The following is a 19,986-nucleotide window of genomic DNA, read 5'->3' on the forward strand; positions in this document are numbered from 1 at the left end:
CTTCTGCACTGTCCTCAGAAGTTATAGCGTCAAGCTGCGCTTCTTGCCACGCCACGATTCTCTGGATCATTTCCAATTTTGTGCCTTGAGAGGAAACACCTCTCTCCGCACACATCTTTTTCAGCGTTTCTGATTTGGAAGCATTTAAAGTTAACAAGGTATTTGTTTCCATACTGTTTGATAGGACTATGGCCTTTTTAAAGTTATACTACAACAATTCACTACGTGTACTGGTTGGAATAACCTGAAATGCCTTAGTTCGAGCGCAACACTGGATACCTTCAGTCGTATCCCACCGCTGTACACCAATTTGTTAAGACGGATTTCTGAACTCTGTCCTGGTGGCGCAGAAGTTCAGAAGGCCAACCTAATTACTTGGAACAGGGTAACCTCTGGACAAGCCAGACCAATCAAGGTAGCGATCGCGGCGGTCAAGACTAGGTCTCAAGAGGGGTGAGGGTGACTGAAAGCCCGCAATGAGCACACAAAGCAAGAGCGCTTACAAACTACTCCAAACAGTTGTTATATCAAAAACAGATACACATTTATTTTAAGGCCTTTAAAATAATGACCGTAGCGAGAAAATCACAATATCACAATATTAAACCAACACATACCATATCAACACAATATATATACAAATACACAGTCGCAAGCGTTTAAAGCACGAAATATGTAGTCCACCTGAAAGGAAAGGAAAACAGGCAGTGCGATAACGCTTTAGACTCAGTTCGCCTTCAGAGGCACCTAACTAGATGGAAGTCCGAGCCCTGCGAAGAGTGGAGCCTTGTGCTCAAAGTACCTGCCACGCCGGTGCCAACGGGCAAAAGGGGAAGCTCTTCGGAGGAAGTCAGGCAGTTCGGGTTAGTGCACAGCAGAAGGAGAAAGGTTCCGCAACTCAAGCGCAGCCTCCACAGCGGGCAGAAGCAGAGCGCGAGTACGGCCAAAAGGGTGCTGTTTTTACACAGCCGGGAAAAGCAATGGGATACTACAGGAGGGCGACCAGATCCTAGCTAAACTACTCACCGGTCCCCGAAGCAAGCAGACCCAGGCTTCTCCACGTTAGTTTCAGCAGCTGGCAGGTTCAGAAGAGCAGGGAACGCCTCGTAGTCGTGTAGAGCAAAAAGACGTCCCAATCGACGAAACCAGCACAGTTTGTTGCCGCAGCAGGACAACGGAGCGGCCGTGTGTATTCAAGCCAAATGTACACTCCTCCCTTCAGACCTGGGGACGCCAAGCGTACGAAGCGTGGGAGAGTGACAAGGACTCGAAATACAACACAACCTGGCGGCAGTTACAGAGCAGGACTCCCTTGTAAGCTGGTCAGTCAACTGGATGGCCCAGAGACACTTCCGAAGGCTTACTTGGCAGGAGATGATGAAGTCGCCGGGAATAGCTGTTCCTGCTATTCCAAAGGTCGAAGCACCAGTACAGGCCTTCTGGTTCGATCCAAGGAGGAAAGGGTTTCACAGGACGACAGCAGTGCAAAGGAGGATTCCTTCAGCGGGTCACCAGCGATTCCTCGGTCCAGCCTCTTGGTTGCAGGATACTTGGCTCCTGTATTCCTTCGTTCGTGAGAACTCAGGAGATCGACATGGTAGTGGTGTTTCCAGCCCCCTCTTATCCACGGTTCCCTTCGCGCCAAAACGGAGGGGAGCCAATGGGAGATCCGCTCATCAACACACATACCATACGTGGACCAATCACGGACCACGGTGGTCCCAGGCATTCACACCACCCTAGACTCCCTGGCACCCAGGATGTGTATTGGGACCAGACATCCCAGCCCACACCCTGGGGGCACACAAACGACATGTAGAAGCCCGCGAAAGCAACCACGTTTCGCGGGAAAGTACATGCCCAAATAAGGAAGGCCCCGGGTCGCTCGACCTGGGGAAGGTGAAGGGAGCAAGACGGTCAGTGGACAAGACAAAGGAGCCTCGTGGTCTGGCCATTTTGGGAGCCAGGCCACCATTTTGGGTTCAGTGCGAAAAACGTGCTCAGAACGCCAAAAGGAGCTCAAAATAAACAAAACGATCGCTGCCACCATTCGAGTCCCTGAATGACTTGCACCGATCAAATACCATCCTAAAAGAGTATCTAGGGCCTGTAGAAGGCTAGAGACCCAAGAGAGCTGTAACTTAGCTTACAGTGCCCTCTTGTGTCATGTTGCACTAAAGCCGCAACACGATAAAAGAAACTACGGGAAACAGCGTTCCCCGGTACTGACTGTCTTAAGGGCATGTCAGTTTCCCCGTAAGAAAGGAGCGAAAGCCCAGAGAAGTGCGGCAGAAGGCTGTACTTCTCTGGCAAAGTCAAGAACAAGGTTAAAAACAATAGCAAAAAGTTTAGGGGTTGCCACACGGAAGGAAAATTACCTACAATTACGAAATCTTTCCTAACAGTACTGCCCAAGAACAAGAGAGCTGGTGGCCCAGACTGCCTGCCGGTAGTGTTACCCGGCATACCATGCCATCGCAGGACCAGGCCCCCTGCGCCGAACCAACAAATTGTGTCCAACCATCAGAACTATGCAGCCCGGGCACCCAAATCCAAGGACCAGTGCGACAGACAAGAAGTGGGTTGCAGCTCATTACGAGTGCTTGTGCGCCCTCCTGTGCCCCTGAAGGAATGAGACACTCCTGACTTGGGGAACCACACCAAAAGGGGGTGAGTGATGTCCTGTCACCCTGTGCCCGAGCAGCCTGGACATCCAGCGATCTGCATCTCGCTGACTTGCCCACAACATGAAGGGACTGTATACCGATGTGGCCCCTGTAACATGCCAGGTGCGGCTTTGCCGATGGTGAACTGTACCGTCAATGGACCTGGACCTGGGAGAAGTGACTCCAGAATGGACGCTGATGGAAGGTGAACTGGTCTCCTGCAGTCCCGCCATTGCTTAATGAGGACTCAGTAAACATGCGTTTTGATGCTGTGAACCTGCATAGTAACCACATGCCTAAAGTGCTCTCAGTAAAGGACAGCGATGTGAAGCTGTGGTCCCCCAGTTGGTAGGGGTGCTCCATATGGTATCAGTGGCTACTCGTGAGCATCATGAAATGGTGGCAATTCTGTACCCCAGGTTAATAAAGGGTTTTGTAACTTGCGGTCCAAGTGCCAACCATCCACCAGTGGTTTCCCCAGCGCGACAGTCACCTGAGGGTGATGGGTTGACATGTGCTATACGTGTATAAGTATGTGACACCGTATGTATATCAGTAGCATCTCCTGTTCTGAGTTGGTCTCATGACTCTGAAGTAATGTTGCTCTGTAACGGGGGGTAGGAATCAGTTATGTTGTAATCACAATTGTTTGTTTCTTATGAAAAAGGAGGGATGTTGTGTAGTGACCCTCACATGTGTGTTGCCCCTTTAAGTGGATGTGTCCCTCCCATGCACATCGCCCTTTTAAAATGGGCCATGACTTTGTCATGGACCAAGCTAATAAAAGGGAGCCCTGCAGGCACATGAAACAGAACGGCTACAGACTCCATACGGGAAGGACTTGAGTCCGTCTCTCATTAAGGGCTGCAGGCCCACCCTGTGTAAGCAGGGCCTGCATGCTAGGTTCCTATGGGCCCCCCGCCATTGATGCAGCCATGGTCCGCATGTGCTGGCAAGGCTAGCCCTGCCAACCCCAGAGGCACTGGGCCGCCCAGGTGCTGGTGTACCATAGCACCTCAGGGAGCTGGTGCGATGCCCATGACCAGCCCCCACCATAACACTACGCTCTGGAATGGACAGTGAAGAGACACTGCTAAACCCCAGAAAGCACCAAACGCCATCAGTATCGCCAACAGTAACTCAGAGTTCAATGAAACACTCTGCCACACTCTGCAATAGATCTTTTGATAGTGCAGGAATTATGAAGTATGGATTTCGGTCATGAATGTGGCGCCGCCCGATGACGGGCGCGCACGCGGCGGCGTGATGTTGCATGCCGTCGCGTGCAGTACAAATAAACGGGGCATTTCCTGGCCGGGCTAGAGCGACCGGGAAGCCCGAACCAAGACGGACGTGTGCGTCTCAGTCCTTGGTGCCGGGGCTTGCGGCGATGCGCGCGGGGGGCGCCAGTCACCCTCAACAGTGGCGACGAGTGGGGGAAACGATGCCCGGGCCCGGCGGTGATCATCGGAACACTTTTTCAACGAAACGAGGTCAGAAGACAGACTTCGTTTCACGCCGCGGGTAGTGCGTTGCCCACGCGGCCTGCGGCCATTTTGTGCAACGGGCCATGGGACTTCAGGAGGCTCCGGTTTGGGCCCTGAAGCGACCCCAGGCCTAATTTTTGGACATTCTAGTAGCTGACAGCTACATCTACACGGAGTTATGCCCAAATAGTGCATCGACTCAATTTTGGGTTTTCTACGTCGAGTGGAAGCTAGGAGAAGGCCTATCTTGGCTGGGCCTGCTGAATCTATTTATATTTTGCCACAAATTTTTGGAACAGCCAAAGGCATAATACCTTTTTCATCCCCTTCATCATCATCCTGGTGACTCCACCTGTCTTCATCCTCTTCATCATCACAGAGGTAGTAGGAGTCACTGCATCCAGAGGTGGTCCATGCTGAGGGTCAATTTGGGCTGGGTGTTTGAGTTGCGGCCCCTGATCAACATTATGGGGGTGCCTGTGCGCTCAAACTCATGAGTGACACCGAGGATCAGGACGGAGCACATGGTGTGGCGGCGCAGATTCATCCTCGTACACCAGTGGCCCTGCAGGGTCGACAACCTCCAATGCAGCAACCGGCAGCTCCAGCAGATGGTCAGGCAGCGGTTCCCGCTCTCCAACCCCCAGTTCAACCAGCTGCTGCACCTGGTGTCCAAAAAGCGGCGCCTGCCATGGCCCAGGTACGTGCGCATGCTGCCCTGCAGCCCATCCCCGAATTCGATGTGTCGGGCCCGCCATCCAGCTTGGGGCCCAGATGGAGAAGGTGGGTGGACCGCCTGGACATGTATTTCAGGGCTGCGCAAGTGGTCGATGACGACACCAGGCTGGCCACAATGTTATACTCGGCAGGGCCCTCTGTCCAGGAGACTTTTGAATCTCTGCCACAAGGGAATGGAACCTATGATCATGCAAAGGCCGCCCTCCAAGCATATTTTCTGCCCCTTGCCAACGCGGACTATGAGCGATTCGTGATGCTCTCTGCTAAACAAAAAGATGACGAGACTTTGGACACGTTCTATGGGCGCCTGAGGCGTCTGTCGCTCGCCTGTGCCTGGGGCGATGCAGAGGACATGATTAGGACCATGCTTATCCAGGCGTGCTCATCAGGCAAGCTCAGGCGCCAAGTGCTGAGGGAGCCTGGGATAACGCTCCAGCGCATCCTTGAGCTAGGAAGGTGCCACGAGGTGTCAGAGGCGAGAGCTGCAAGAATGGAGGCCGGATCGCGCCCTATCAAAACTGAAGAGATCTGCGCGATGTGGCGAGGGGGGAGAGGTGCCAGGAGATATGGCGGCGGCACACGGGACAGAGCCGGGAGGGCAGGCGAGATTTGCCAAAAATGCGGATACGACCTGCCTCACCCAGCGGAGTGCCCTGCAGCTGGAAAGACCTGTGGACGGTGCGGGTTGCCAGACCACTTCTCAAGGGTGTGTAGGGCGACCTTGCCCGTATTAGTGCCAAGGGGCCAGGGCCGAACTGTTTCCACTCGCCAAGGTCGGCCGTCCAATGTCGCTCAAGTGGACCAGAGCGAGGAGGAGGCCCAGGTGGAAGAAGCCGAGGAAGAAGACGAAGAGAACATATTCTTTGTCTCAAGTGTGGAGCTTCTAAGAAGCAGGAACCGACGACAACCAAGGTGCGTGGTCGAAGTGAACCAGTCTCCAGTCCCTGTCCTCGTGGACACAGGGGCATCGGTGAATGTCATGGCCCGAGAACATTACAACGCCATGGATCAGTCGCCCAGGCTAGTCACACCAAGGGCCCGCATCTTTGCGTTCGGTGGTGTGGAGCCCATCCCTCTGGACGGGGCCTTTATAGCAAAAGTAGAACACGATGGCTCTCACATCACAGCCCGCTTCTACGTGACCCCAGTGAGTAAGAACACTTTGTTGAGTTGTGCAGCAGCGGAGGCTCTCGGCATCGTCAGCTTTGCGTACTCCGTCTACCTGGAAGACATTAATGACTTGCTGGAGAAGAATCGTGCCCTATTCAAAGGGATTGGGCAGATGGCCGGGGAGCAGGTGCGGCTGCACATTGATGATTCGGTACAGCTGGTGGCCCTCAAACATCGGAGGGTACCTTTCCACCTCCGTGAGAAGGTCGACAAAGAACTGGACAGCCTCGTCGATCTAGACATCATAGAAAAGGTGGAGGGCCCGACCCCCTGGGTGTCCCCCATAGTGGTGGCAAGGAAACTCAAACAACCGGGCGCAGTCGGGATCTGCGTGGACATGAGGATCCCCAACAAAGCCATCAAGAGGGAGAGGCACCTCACACCGACGCTGGATGACATCATTGCGGAGGTGCAGGGCGCTCGCTTCTTCTCGAAGCTCGACCTCCGGGCCGGCTATCACCAGGTCGTCCTCCACCCCGATTCAAGGTACATTACCACCTTCACCACACACCGGGGACTATATCGCTACAAGAGGCTGAGCTTTGGGGTGTCCTCGGCCGCGGAAGTATTTCAGAACATCATTCGGGGTGCCCTAGCTGACCTCGAGGGCGTCCTAAACATAAGCGACGACATTCTGGTGTTCGCAAGGACAGAGGTGGACCACCTGAGGCGTCTGGCAAAGACATTCGAGAGGCTGCAGTCATTGGGACGCACACTACATAAGGAGAAGTGCGAATTTCTGCGCCCCTCCCTGGAGTTCTTCGGGTTCGTGTTCAAGGAGGGGGGGGTGTCTCCTGACCCAAAAAAGGAACTGGACATACAGAAGGCACAACCACCGGAATTGGTGTCGGAAGTGCAAAGCTTTTTGGGCATGGTCACGTACTGTGGGCGGTTCATCAAGAACCTGGCATCCAGGTCTGAGCCCCTCCGGGCCCTGACAAGAAAGGACATCATCTGGAATTGGGGTCCACTGGAGCAGGCGGCTTTTGATGACATTAGAAGTGCCCTCACGGCCGAGGACACGATGTCGTTCTTTGATCCTGCACTACCATCGGAGATCATCGTCGACGCCAGCCCATTTGGCCTGGGTGCTGTGTTGACACAGGTTGACCGTGACGGCGGCGTCCGGCCAGTCTCGTATGCCAGCAAAGCGCTGTCAGACGCCGAACAACGTTACTCGCAGATGGAGCGCGAGGCGCTGGCGGTGCTGTGGGGATGCCGCCACTTCCGGCTCTATGTACTCGGACGCCCGGTGACGGTGATTACTGACCATAAACCACTGCTGCCCATCCTAGCAGGGTCGTCATCCAAGCCGCCGGCACGCATTGAGAGGTGGATGCTGGCTCTTTTGGAGTATGGGGTGACCCTGGTTTACCGGCCAGGGGCAAATAAAGCAGCTAACTACCTATCCAGACACCCCGGAGCGCCTGGAGAAGGAGACCGTGACACCTGTGAGCAAGAAGCTGAGGAGCATGTCCAAGTCGTGGTGGAAGCAGCCACGCCGAATGCCATGCCTCTCCAGGAGCTGGAGGCTGCGGCGGCACAGGATGAGTGTTTCAAAGTGCTGAGGCAGTCCATGCAGCAAGGCTCCTGGAAGTCAGCGCTCAAAGCCCTGGCGGGGCGCACTCAGGAGGCCCGGATTGGTTTAGAACAACTATGGAAGGTTCGCGAAGAACTGTCTTTCTCTGCATCGGGCCTGCTACTTCGGGGTGATCGGATTGTAGTCCCCCAGTCAAAGGTGGGGGAGGTGATCGCACTGGCACACCGGGGCCACCAGGGGGCCGCCAAGACCAAGGCCCGCCTCCGGATGAAAGTGTGGTTCCCCGAGCTTGAACGCAAGGTGGACGACTTTCTGGCGGCTTGTGTCTGGTGCCAGGCAGCCTCGCCCTTACAGCGGGAGTCGGTCATCGAGGCGATGCCAAGGGGGACCCATCCGTGGGAGGTAGTTTATGCCGATTTTGAGTCCACCACCATGGGCACCCACTTCCTGGTCCTGGTGGACGAGTACTCCAGGTACCCCGAGGTGGAGTTCGTAGAGTCCGTGGCGTTTGAGCACGTGGTGGTGGCGGTGGAAAAGTTGTTCGCGGCCCACGGGTTTCCACACACGCTGTGCTCAGACAACGGTGCGCCATTTCAGGGTGACCGGTTTGCTGAACTGATGGTGAGCTGCGGGGTGGTGCACCGGAAGGTCATGCCTCTGTGGCCTCGAGCGAATGGGGAGGTGGAACGCCTGATGAGGACCCTCAATAAGACATTTAGGATTGCCCAAGGACAGGGGCAGTCCCTACAGAGAGCCCTGTACCAATTCTTGAGGGTATACCGCACCACGCCACATGCGTCCACGGGGGTGGCCCCGGCGGAAGCGATGTTCAGAAGGTGTCCGCGAGGACTGTTGCCAGAGGTCGGAGAGCGAGAACCTGCGGTGATCGACGACCAACGAGTCGAAATGGACCGGCAAGTGAGAATTGAGCAAGAGAACGTGCAGAGGGGGCTTCGCCCACAACAGCTGGAGCCGGGCGATGAGGTTCTCATTCGCAATCGACACCCGCATGGGAAGCTCTCCCTGCCGTATGAGCCTGAGCCACTGGATGTCGTGGCGGTCCGGGGCTCCATGGCGACTCCGTCGGATGGACGGTCGGAAGTGACTCGCAATGAAAGTTTCTTCAAAAAGCTCAGAGATCCTAGAACTGACCCACCTCCTGATCCGGACCTGGGAGGAGTCCTGGAGAACGAGGGAGACCCATCCTGCATGCCGGAGTCCCCAGCTCGGGGGCCGTCGGTGGACAGATCACCCGTGCCGGAGGTGAGCCGGAGGTACCCCCAGAGGGCTGGGCGAGGGAAACCTGCTCGTCTCACCGATTACGTGCTGGGACAATTGGTTGAGGATCCGGAGGGTGAGAAATGCTAGCTAAGGGGACCCGGGTGGATGCCAATAAAGGGGTGTTCATGGCACAGGGGTTTGTGATTTGTTCTCGTTGCCATGTTGTTTTTGTGACTTGTTCTAATTGCAGTGTTGTTTGGTTTGCAGTGCATAGCTGAATGGTAATTGTTGGTTCTCCCCGAAAAAGGAGGAGTGTGGCGCCGCCCGATGACGGGCGCGCACGCGGCGGCGTGTCGTTGCACGCCGTCGCGTGCAGTACAAATAAACGGGGCGTTTCCCGGCCGGGTTAGAGCGACCGGGAAGCCCGAACCAAGACGGACGTGTGCGTCTCAGTCCTTGGTGCCGGGGCTTGCGCCGATGCGCGGGGGGCGCCAGTCACCCTCAACAATGAATGTCTTCTTTTTTCTATTTTTTTTCTTTTTTTCTTCTTTTCTCCTTTTTTTAAAATTGTATCATGAAGTTCACTATTGTTGTTTTTTGTTTAAGGTCATTTATTTTTAAACCAATTAACTAATAGCCTAATACATAAAATTCAGGACTGAAAATCCCAAAATCCGAAAAAACAGAACACCTGGCCATGATTTTCCCGAAAACGTGGAAGCATATTTCGAATGCGAGGAAAGGGTTTATTTTCCAAGTAGTTAATCCATCAAATAAACTATGCATGTGTTCTTTAAAATATCGCACACTACACAGCAATAATAATGAACGGGACAGTTTTCCCGATATGAGATGAGGACGGGCTAAGGAAACATTTTACAGTTCCGATGCTGTGATTAGACAAGCGTCCCATACGAACATGGCCGCCACATGTTTTCTAGCTGATACACCAATGAAAGGTGGTCGTCTCGTTTACAGTGCAAGACGAAACGACATTCCAATCCCCTGCATGCATCTCGCCCATAACAAATGGGCCAATCCAAGGCGTCCTTCGAGTTAGACTCTTACAGGTGGTGCCCTCTGGTGGTCATCTGCGGTACAGTTGTAGTCCTTCACTGGTGCCAACACAGCGGGTACAGACAGTTCTGTCTCTTCGCGACTTCTACTTTCCAAGTACTCTGCCTCTCACCCTTGTGATGGCTGTGTTGGTGATGCTGCTCGTCGCCCTGCTCTTGCCCTCTGCCCCTGGGTACCAGCCGAGCCCCGAAGGGCCCCTCGAACCCCATGACCTACTCTATGATAGCGGTGTGGAGGCGTATTACCGGGGGGACTGGGCGTCGGTTATACTGTACATGGAGAGGGCGCTGCGCAGCCGGACTGCTCTGCGGACACAGAGGACATGGTGCCGGGGGCACTGCGCGGGATCAGAGGGACTGGTACAGCCGGGGAGCCCGGAGGACCCTCGCCCACTGCAGGACCTGCGCTTTTTCCGCTCCGTTCTGCACCGAGCCCACTGCCTGAAGAGCTGCGAGCAGCGCCTCCTCGGGGCCCCCGCAAGTTTCTTTCAGACCGCCGAGGAGCTGGAGCTCGAGTTCAATAAGAGGTCCCCCTACAACTACTTGCAAGTGGCCTACTTTAAGGTGAGAGGCGCTGTTCGTTTGGGGGCGGGGAACCCAGACATGGAGAGGTATGGGCGAATTTTAAGGGGGGGGGGGCAGGGGTGTTTGTCCCCCCAACTTTCATGGCACACCATTTTTCCCCATTCATTTGGCTGGGGCACCTTTTCATCAGATGTCATGTCCCCACCAACATTTTCAGCAAAGTTACTCCACTGTGGTGGGGGTGTGGGACGCTGCCACAGGGCCAACTATCCCCTTTGAGAACCTACTTCTATGCATTAGGCATGTTTACTGCGCCACTGGTTTGAATACATGCATCGAAGCACTTGGACTATTGCTTTTATTGGTTTTTGTTTTTACACACGAATGGTTAACTGTCCGTTAATTTGAGCCAAGTAGACTTCAGAACCTGATGCCACTTTTTCGGGAATGGAAGGCTTGGGTCTCTGCTCATGGACTCCTTTATTGATCACCGAGCTGAGCAGGGGAGAAGCATCCCTGAGGTTGGGAGAAATGGTCCGTGAAGAAGACACGGACGTATTGAGCACCGGCCTCCAAAAATGCAAAGTCGAAATGTCATTTTTGTTCAACGTGTCAGGACTGGCCCTCGGAAATCTACGATAGTTGGGGGCCGGCGCGCGGACGCAGCCGCAAGGGAACTCGAGCATAAGAGTGATCATGATGCGAGGGTGGGAAAGCAGCCATGGGGAGTGTCAAGCAATTTGGGGGTACTGGCAATTTGATTAAATGGCCCTTAGGAGCTTGGTAGCAGACGAGTAAGCATTAGCATCCTTGCTTGCCAATTTTTATTTTATGTGTTAAAACGCCATCTGCCACAAACGTTACCAAAAAAGTAGTTTGGGGCAGGGGTGGGCAGTTTGTGGGCACGAATGAGACCGTATGGAATTGCATGCACTGCATTTGGGGGGGGGGGGTCGAGGGTGAGTTGCTGGGCTTTGTTCGTGGCTCGCCCCCTCCTGCAATGCTGGATACTCCACTGCTGCTTGGCATACATGCATCATTCCTAAAATATTATCATACTGTATCTGCTTAATTGTCAACAGTACACCGTTGGGACTAAATGTGTGCCCCTAGGCGACATGTTTCAAAATAATGGGTCTACCAGCCAAGGAACCGTATTAGAAAATGAGCGGGGAGGGCATCTTGTTGGACAGGCAGCATCCCGGGCTAGCTGCAGCTACGTACTGTAAAAAGTCGGTCATAAAACCCATGCAAGCCTGCTCTGGGTGTGATGAATGCAGACGATTAGTGGTGGGTGCTCTGGGCGGTGAGTGGGAGTTCGGAGGCACTGTACTGATAGGCAGGCTCTAAGTGCCCCGAGGAGGCTGCACGCTGCAGACAGTCAGTCCCCCGTTCAGAGGTGTAGATCCAGCATTGCCACGTCAGTAGAAGGTGGGGAGCTAGTGCCCTCCTACTATGTCTGTATGTGCCGCACTGGAGGGGGATTAGCGCCCTCCCCCTTCAGCCCATCTCAAGTGTCCACGTTACACATCATCCGACCGACGGCTTCTGGAGTCTGAGATTTAAATTGTCTGCATCCAACATCCGTGCACGTGCGAGACTCGCGTCGCCCCTCTTCCCTCAGAAATATGCATGATTCTTCATTAACTGCAACATATCTTCACGCGTTTCCCTTTTCTGATTATTTGTTTGCCCCCCGAAACCATAAAACGATGTAATGCTAAATCGCACCGATTTGCCTCGTCCCCCATCATTTTAATGCAAATTGATATATCACTTGTTCCAATAATGATATATATTCCAATTTGAAATAAAAGCTTGCTAACTGTTTAGACTAGCAGTTTGTTCACTTAGCATTCATAGGATTCCATGTGTGTTGGTATATATTTGACTGTTTTTTTTGGAAACCTAACCACGTTTCCGACCCGAATTTCGATTTTCTTTTTTTAGTTTTTTGCGTGTCAGTCGAGAGGTTCTTACGCGGCCTCCCGGTACATACGATAGTAATCGTTTATTTACCCATCATGCCGGTAAATGGTAGTTATTTGCACTATTTATCCATCGTCTTCACAAATAGATGCTACTTTTCTGCCCGGATGCAGAGTAAATAGTGCATAATCTGTGCTTTGTGGCCAGAAGCCAGGCATACGTAAACACTACCACTGTTTGGTAGAAATGGTATGGATTTAATACAGGCAGCGCGAGGGGTTGTATGAACTGCTGCACGTGCTTCTACAAAAGATGTACATATTGAGACCATGAACTGAGATAGAACTGAAGAATGCACCACTTGTATTGTCTTCAGTGGGAGATTGGTGTATTAGATTCAAGAGCTCCACTGTTCTTGCTTCCACATGTTTACTTGGGAAGGAGTTTACCAGCATCTGTGGGATGTATGTGTCAATGTCTGTTTAGTTCTTTGTATAATCTGCCCGGCAAACGGTGCAGAAACTGCAGATTCCCTTCTTTTTCTCTTTTTGCAAATTCAACATTTTTATTTTGCAATATAAACAAATAAAATACAACAATAACCAGCCAAATACCCAACAATAAAATAAAACATAAGTATACCATACAACTAGGTAATAACAGTAATAAATTAGCTCATTAAATCCAATAATGAGGGCAAGGGAAAGAAGCAAAGTCAGCAAAAAGTTATAGATCATGAACTCAAATAATTTCAACAGCCAGCTGCATGAACCATGGAGAGCACCACACCTCGATAAGGTTATGAGATCCATGGTATGCTGTGGAAAAAAGCATAGTAAAACATAGAATATTGGCAATGAGATCTCCAGAAAACAGCATTATACAAATGTAACCCACACATCAACCATATACCTCAAGGAAGCTTCCCCGTATGTCCCAAAACGTATCAATGTCTCCTGCTTGTTTGTGGATAACTTTCTCATAGGTGGAAATGGTGAGCAGCTCCTTCACCCAGTCGTTGATACAAAAGGAGCCACTCGATTTCCAAGATCTTAATATAATTTTCTTTGCAATCATGCAAGCGCAGAGAAGTTAGATCCTTTTGTTGAATGAGACTTCCTCCATCAGAGGCACATCTCCCAGAACCAGTAAAGAGGCAGTCATAGGGCCTGTACAACACAGAACCAAACCCAACCTCTCACATACACCCTCACAAAACATCTTAGTCTTTGGGCAGAACCAGATCAAATGACATAGGGTGCCTCTTGCGTTTTTACACTTCCAACAAAGTTCATTCTCTAGAAGGTGTTTTTTGAATAACCTTACGGGTGTCCAGTTAAGACCTAAAAAGGAGCTTTGTCTGTGAAGCTCTAAGGGCCCAGTCCATACTCACTAGGCGTGTATTTCCACAGCATCGCTGCCAAGAATTCAGATCAACATCTTCCCCCCCAGCTCTTCGGCCTAGATGGCTGGCAACCATGGGTCTCCTTTACGGCAAGCCTTTAAGACTCCATACATAGTAGCTGCAGGATGGGATGCACTTTTGCAGGTCTGTAAAGTTGACCAAGCTACATTCTGAGCCGTCAATTGAGACACATCAATACTTGCACTAATAATGCTCTTCAGTCTCCTATATTCTGCATGTGTGCAATCATTCATGTTAAATGAATGGCTTAATTGTGCATATGATATCCATTTGTCACCTTCAATCAGATCTTTAAGGTATTTTATGCCTGTTAAAAACCATCCTAGCCAAAATAGGACCTTTCCCTGTTATTTCAAAGCCGGGTTAAGCCAGATGGAAGCGTCCGGGAACAAGTAAGGCTCAGAACCCAAGCGCTTAGAAATATCAGGCCAACAGTCCTGTAAGAACTCAGTCAGTGGATTAATCCCTTTTTTAGATGCTTTTTTTCTCGGTCGTCAGTAAGGCTTTTGGATCGAACTGCGACAAAGCACTGCACTGCAAGCTAAATTTTGTTTGTTCCTCACCTATTTCTATGATTTTGCATATATGACGAGTTGTGAATGATAGATGATAGTCGTCGAAGTTCGGTAAGTTCGAGGAATTCCCCCTCGCTTTAAGGGGAGTTACGTTTTCCACATTGCAAGTCTTGGTGGTTTTTCGCCCCAGGTGAACTTTTGCATGATTCTGTCAATTTCTTTAAAGAGATGTCCTGGTACTTTGATAGGAAGCATAGATAAAATATAATTTACTCGTGGTGCTAAATTCATTTTTATACAATTAATCTTGCTCCACGTGGACATTTTCAAAAGTCCCCATCTTTCTTGGTCAGATTAGAGTTTTGGTAGGATCATTGTAAGATTCATTGTTGACAACTTAATCACCAATCCAAACGCCCAAATATTTCATCTTTTTCGGACACCGGGTGAACTGGAATTGAGCACAGGTGTCGCAGGCAAATACTGTTCACTGGGAGGATTTCAGACTTGCCCTAATTCACCTTATAACCAGAAACTAAGGAAACTGCTGGATATCTTGCGTCATGTAAGGTATGCAATTTGCTGGATCCTGTAGGGCCACCAGTAGATCATCGGCGCAGAGCCAAAGGAGATTTTCATGATCCTTCCCAATTATTGGTTGAAGATTGTCTTCGGCTCGCAATAACACTGCCAATGGTTCCATCGACAAGGTGAACAATGACGAAAGCGGGCAGCCCTGTCTGGTACCCTTATGAAGCTGGAAAGCATTCGAAATGAGGCCATTTGTAAGTACACTTGCAGATGGATTCGTGTATAATAGCCATACCCAACGCTTAAAGTCTTGGCCAAATTTCATCTGGTCTAAGCACAAGAACAGGAAGGCCCATTCCGCACGATCAAACGCCTTCTCGGCATCCAGCGAGATTACTGCAGCGGCAACTGGTTATTTATGTCTTTGTGCAATTGGTAACAGGCGTCTCATATTGTCAGCCACAGCCCTCCCAGTGACAGGGCCGACCTGGTTCCCATGGATTAACGATGGTATAACTGTAGGATCTTATAAAACTCTACAGGCAATCCATCCGTGCCTGGTGACATGCCCACAGTAAGTTTAGAGATGGCCAGACGAATATCTTCAACTTCCATTCTCCCTTCAAGACTTGCCGTTTGGTCACGTCACAGTTGAGAAATGTCTAATGAATTCAGGAAGTTTTCTATCGCAGCATTCTCACAAGTCAGTTCCGATTTGTAGAGTTTTTCATAGAAGTCGTGGAACAGAACATTTATCTATTTTTGTTGTGTTTTCAACATATTACTTGGCTCTCTAATTGCATTGAGAAAGCGATCACTTTCAGCTACCTTCAGCCTGTGTGCCAGAAGTTTCCCTTCTTTTTCTCAAACGCTCCATAGAGTTACAGAGTGGAGCTAGTCAATAGAATCCATGCTCTGATGAGATGAAATAGTGCAGCTTTGGTACAATTTATCCGGTCAAACAGTAATAGTGCAGAGTTTCTATTTCACCTGGATGCTATGAAAACGGCTCTGCGAGTCTGAGGCAAGCAGTCGTAGACATTGCTCTGGTACATAGTGAAGATTCACTATTATTTACCCGTATTAACGGGTAATAGTGCTGAGTTTCTACTGTTTACTTGTACACAATGGACGCAGCCCATATACACTCAGATGAAAGCTAGTTATTACCATTGTCCTGTTAAATAGTGGAGACCTTGCCTCAGTTTAGCACACACATCCTGTTCCTCCTTCTGCATCAGAGACGCAACCAAGGCCAGTTTTAAAACCTTTGTCTTCATTCTGGATGCATAAAACACGTTTTCTTTTTTTGTATATGTACTGCTCTGGCTAGTTGTAATGAAACAATGACAACATGCCATACCACTCGGCAAGGCGAATACTAAGGTTACATTACACGTGGACTACAGTTAGGATTAAAGTTTGCAATAGCTCAGTGGTCCGAGTTAGGATGATTTAGGAGTTGGATAAACAACCCCATTTGACTTGCTTGCAGAGACAGATTCTAACTGGCCTTTCTTCTTCTTTTCCATCACAACCTCCTGAGAATAATTGTGTGATCCATGTTTCCTCTAATTCTCCCCCCCCTCATATCCCCCCGACATGTAACTGAATCCCTTCAGTTTGTTGCATCTAGCCATGTGACACTAAACAATTGCGGTTCAAAAGCATGGCTTAATTTAGTCTTTGATCAGAGAAAAGGTTGGATACATTGTCTGTAGGAACAAGGGGTAATATCTCCAAACAATAAGGGTGTTCCTAAAGCAAATTGTTTCAAGGATGGTTCAACACATAACAGGGGTTTCTTCAGATGTCCATGGTTCCAAACCTATTTTTAAAAGAGTCTTTGTGCCTCCCGGGACACCATAGTTTACAAATCAATGTCCACAAGATGCAGCCAACAGAAAGATACAAATCCTTGTTTTAACAGGTATTTAGCCACCTGGCTACCCAAAGCTTTCAACATAAATGTTATAAGGACTGGCTAGCTAAAATAGTTCATAGACCCAACTCTTAAATGTACAGCCCTACTCGAGCAAAATAAATAAGTGTTCCTGAGAGAGCTCTTCCAGGGCTTACTCACAGTCTGGACTCCTTTTGTCTTCCTGATTTCACTGCAGTCTTATCAGCACCTTTCCAAGGTACTAGGCTTCTTGGGTTCCTTTTCTGATGTTTTACCTCAGCTTGATCGTTTTCCAGCTTAAACTGTGTTTCCGGCAACACTTCTGCCAGGGTTGGGTTCATCCAGCATTTACTTGTGGCCTCTCCCATGCCTTGGGTTCGTTCAGCATTCAATTGATGTCTTTTCTAGACCTTGGGTTCCTTAATGTGGTTGGACAACAAAGGACATTTCTTCTCCCCGCCCTCTTCATGCAGATGTTATTTGTCACCCTTCTTTCATGTCTCGGCTACCTCATTTCTAGGTCCACCTTCTTCCCAGCAGCATACCCGCCTGGGTGTCCGTTCTCTGGTGTAACCCTCTCCAGAGTAACTGCTGCAGAGTTGCCAGTATGTGCAGTACCTCTTTCCAGGTAGCTGTTTCTCTGTGTATTGATGGAGGGATCGGAAACTCGCAAGCTTCCTTCAAAGCATCTCTTCCCTCTTCTCTTATCCTCCCCTCCTTTTAATTCTTCCCACAGGCATTTGGTAGCTGTCTCAGTCCTTCAGATTGACTGGGCCCAGCATAGCTTTGTGTAGTATATTAGGGTGTTACATTTCATCAGTTTAAATCTGCATTTCTAGAGGATTTCTGCACCAGCGAGAAGATCTTTATTCCCCTTAAACTTTTCAATAGAGTTCCTGTTATTCATCCATTCCTACCTTTCGTTCCAGAGATATTTTCCCATTACTAGTTTCTTATACAGTTTGGAAATTGTTCCATTTTCTGATCCGATGGAAGCTATTTTCTTTGGCTAATAAATGCGGCAGCATTCCGGAAAAAACAATCTTAGCATATTTAAGGAACTGTCCCTTAAGCATTGTTTGTTTTTAAAACCGAAGATTTTATGAATGTCCTTCAAGTTTGGCAACTATACTTTCGAGGCAACATTTCTTGGAGTCTTTCTCATGTGCGTGCCATCCTTCTCGAGGAACATAAGTTATATATATATATATGTCTATTGGTCACATGCCAGCAAGGTTCCTTCCTCCAAATAAGCCCTCTAACTTTGGACATCCGAACTACAAATGATTAATTAAACACAATTTATTGTGTCCTCTACATTACTGGCCTGAAGTTTACCGAACAGCATTTGTTTTTGCTACTGTTATGGGAACTGCCCAAGATATATGTGAATAGAGAAAATGAACAATTGGAAGAACAAAGGAGTTCACAATATAGAGATGAACATTGTACAGAATTCCCCCTGGAGGAGCGCATTACTCGTTGAGGTCTAAAAATACTTGTATAGAGAAATTTGCCAAAAGATACAGAAACTATTGCAGAGCAGAATAATATGACTTTGCTGAGCAGCATCGGAACTAAAGTACCAAACCATAATCATAGTTGCCCTGAAAAAGACCTTTTGAAAGTTCTAAAACACATGTAGGCTGACTGTATCAATAATGTAGACGACACAATAAATTGTCTTTAATTCATTAGCAGCTGATTTACTTACTTTTCTGAATATATCGATTACATTAGGATGGTAGTGGCGCAGTTGGCCGGTTAGATTAATAGACTGGTATTTTTTATTAAGGTTCAATTCTTTACAATCATCAAGCAGAACAATATTGGGTATGCAATTATCAATTTCATTCCATATTAACAAGGAAAAGGTCATGACAGGGTGCAAAAAGTGCATTTGCCACTAGCTGTTGGCTTGTGATATTTGACTCTAAGGGCCTAATTCACAGATTGTTTTCCAATGGGGTTTTGCCATTATAAAACGCTTCGGTGAATTAGGCCCTAGGCGAGAAAGAAATTGAATTGAGGTGTCCAGTGACCTTTTATGGCTGGCTAGTAGTTTGCAATTTGAATGTTTGCCTCTAGTCATAAGCATACTAAAGTCACATGAGCATTGTTCGGCACTGCATTTAATGAAAATAAATCAACAGAGGTGGACCTTAACCTCCCATACCTTCTGTAAACCTAAAATGTTCACGATGTCCCTTAAATGTTTTTTTACAACTGTCTTCAGATTAGGGAGGGGTGCCCGTTAGATTCTTGCAACCCATAAAGTTCTCCACTCCACCATCCTTGTCTTTGCTCTTCCTCATACATTTCATTATGCATCAGCCTTATCGGGGTGCAGGAGTAGGAGGTGTTGACTCTTTTACTTTCTTTATCTTTGCCCCTCTGACGCCACAAACCTCTTGTCCCCCACCCTTATTCATATAATCCCTACCACCCACCCTCCGTGAACAGGAAGGATGACATTTTTCATGGAAGGGGTTTGCAGCAGGTTTCTTCAGACAGGCCCACCATTCCCCCGTAAACTTTCCCACATCGACATGAGCCATACATGTGTGCATCTCCATCAAAACAACCTCTAAAACCTTGAGGAGACAGTCTGCTCCTGTTTGGGGGGGAAACCGTCTTTCATTTTTGTGCCACCACAAGCCTCCCTACTCTAAGCAGTGTCTCCTAAATCCTATGAAATGCATAGAGGCCTCATATTCTCTAGGGGAAATGCTGGATAACATAGTCCGTTTTTTGTTCCAGACCTTCCCTCGCAATTTCTTTGATCCAACTCAGGAGCTTAGTCCAATTGACCTGAATACATGGGCATCTCCACCACACATAGAAATATGTTCCTGGACTATCGCCCCCTCTCAGCATTTAGGTAAGCACTCCAGGAACATTCTGAATATTTTTACCAGGTCGTAGTGCCATCTCTGCAATATTAAAAAATTGATGGTCATTGCATTAATTGATTCCCCCGGGACATGATATTATAGATCTCTTTCGATAACTTTTCAGGGAGCAAATACTTTTCAGGGAGCACATGTCTCAGTCTTTCTCCCATTGACCCTAAATCTCAGACCTTCTCTTGGTCCAGTATATAGAATTGGTTTATACAGCTTTAATTTCAGCCCTTTCCTACTTTGGGCTGTGTTCCATATACCGCCCACCTTAGTAAGTTCACATCTTCACTTGTCCTTAAATTCAGCCCTTAAAACTGTTCCCTTTATCCTCCGGTAGTGGAAGACACCAAACCTTT

General features: G+C 49.2%; 1 protein-coding gene across 1 annotated transcript in view; it reads left to right on the forward strand.

Moving 5' to 3' along the window:
• Window positions 1-9,836: 9,836 nt before the first annotated feature.
• P3H1 (prolyl 3-hydroxylase 1) overlaps window positions 9,837-19,986 on the forward strand; it is a 471,788-nt gene continuing 461,638 nt past the window's right edge. Inside the window, exon 1 of the mRNA XM_069610462.1 lies at window positions 9,837-10,462. Within this exon, the coding sequence (XP_069466563.1) occupies window positions 10,019-10,462 (444 nt within the window). The 5' untranslated portion in view covers window positions 9,837-10,018. The remainder of the gene's footprint in view (window positions 10,463-19,986) is intronic.

This window comes from Ambystoma mexicanum, chromosome 8 (genome assembly GCF_040938575.1).
Source record: "Ambystoma mexicanum isolate Mex_15411 chromosome 8, UKY_AmexF1_1, whole genome shotgun sequence".
In the NCBI taxonomy this organism is placed as follows: Eukaryota; Metazoa; Chordata; class Amphibia; order Caudata; family Ambystomatidae; genus Ambystoma; species Ambystoma mexicanum.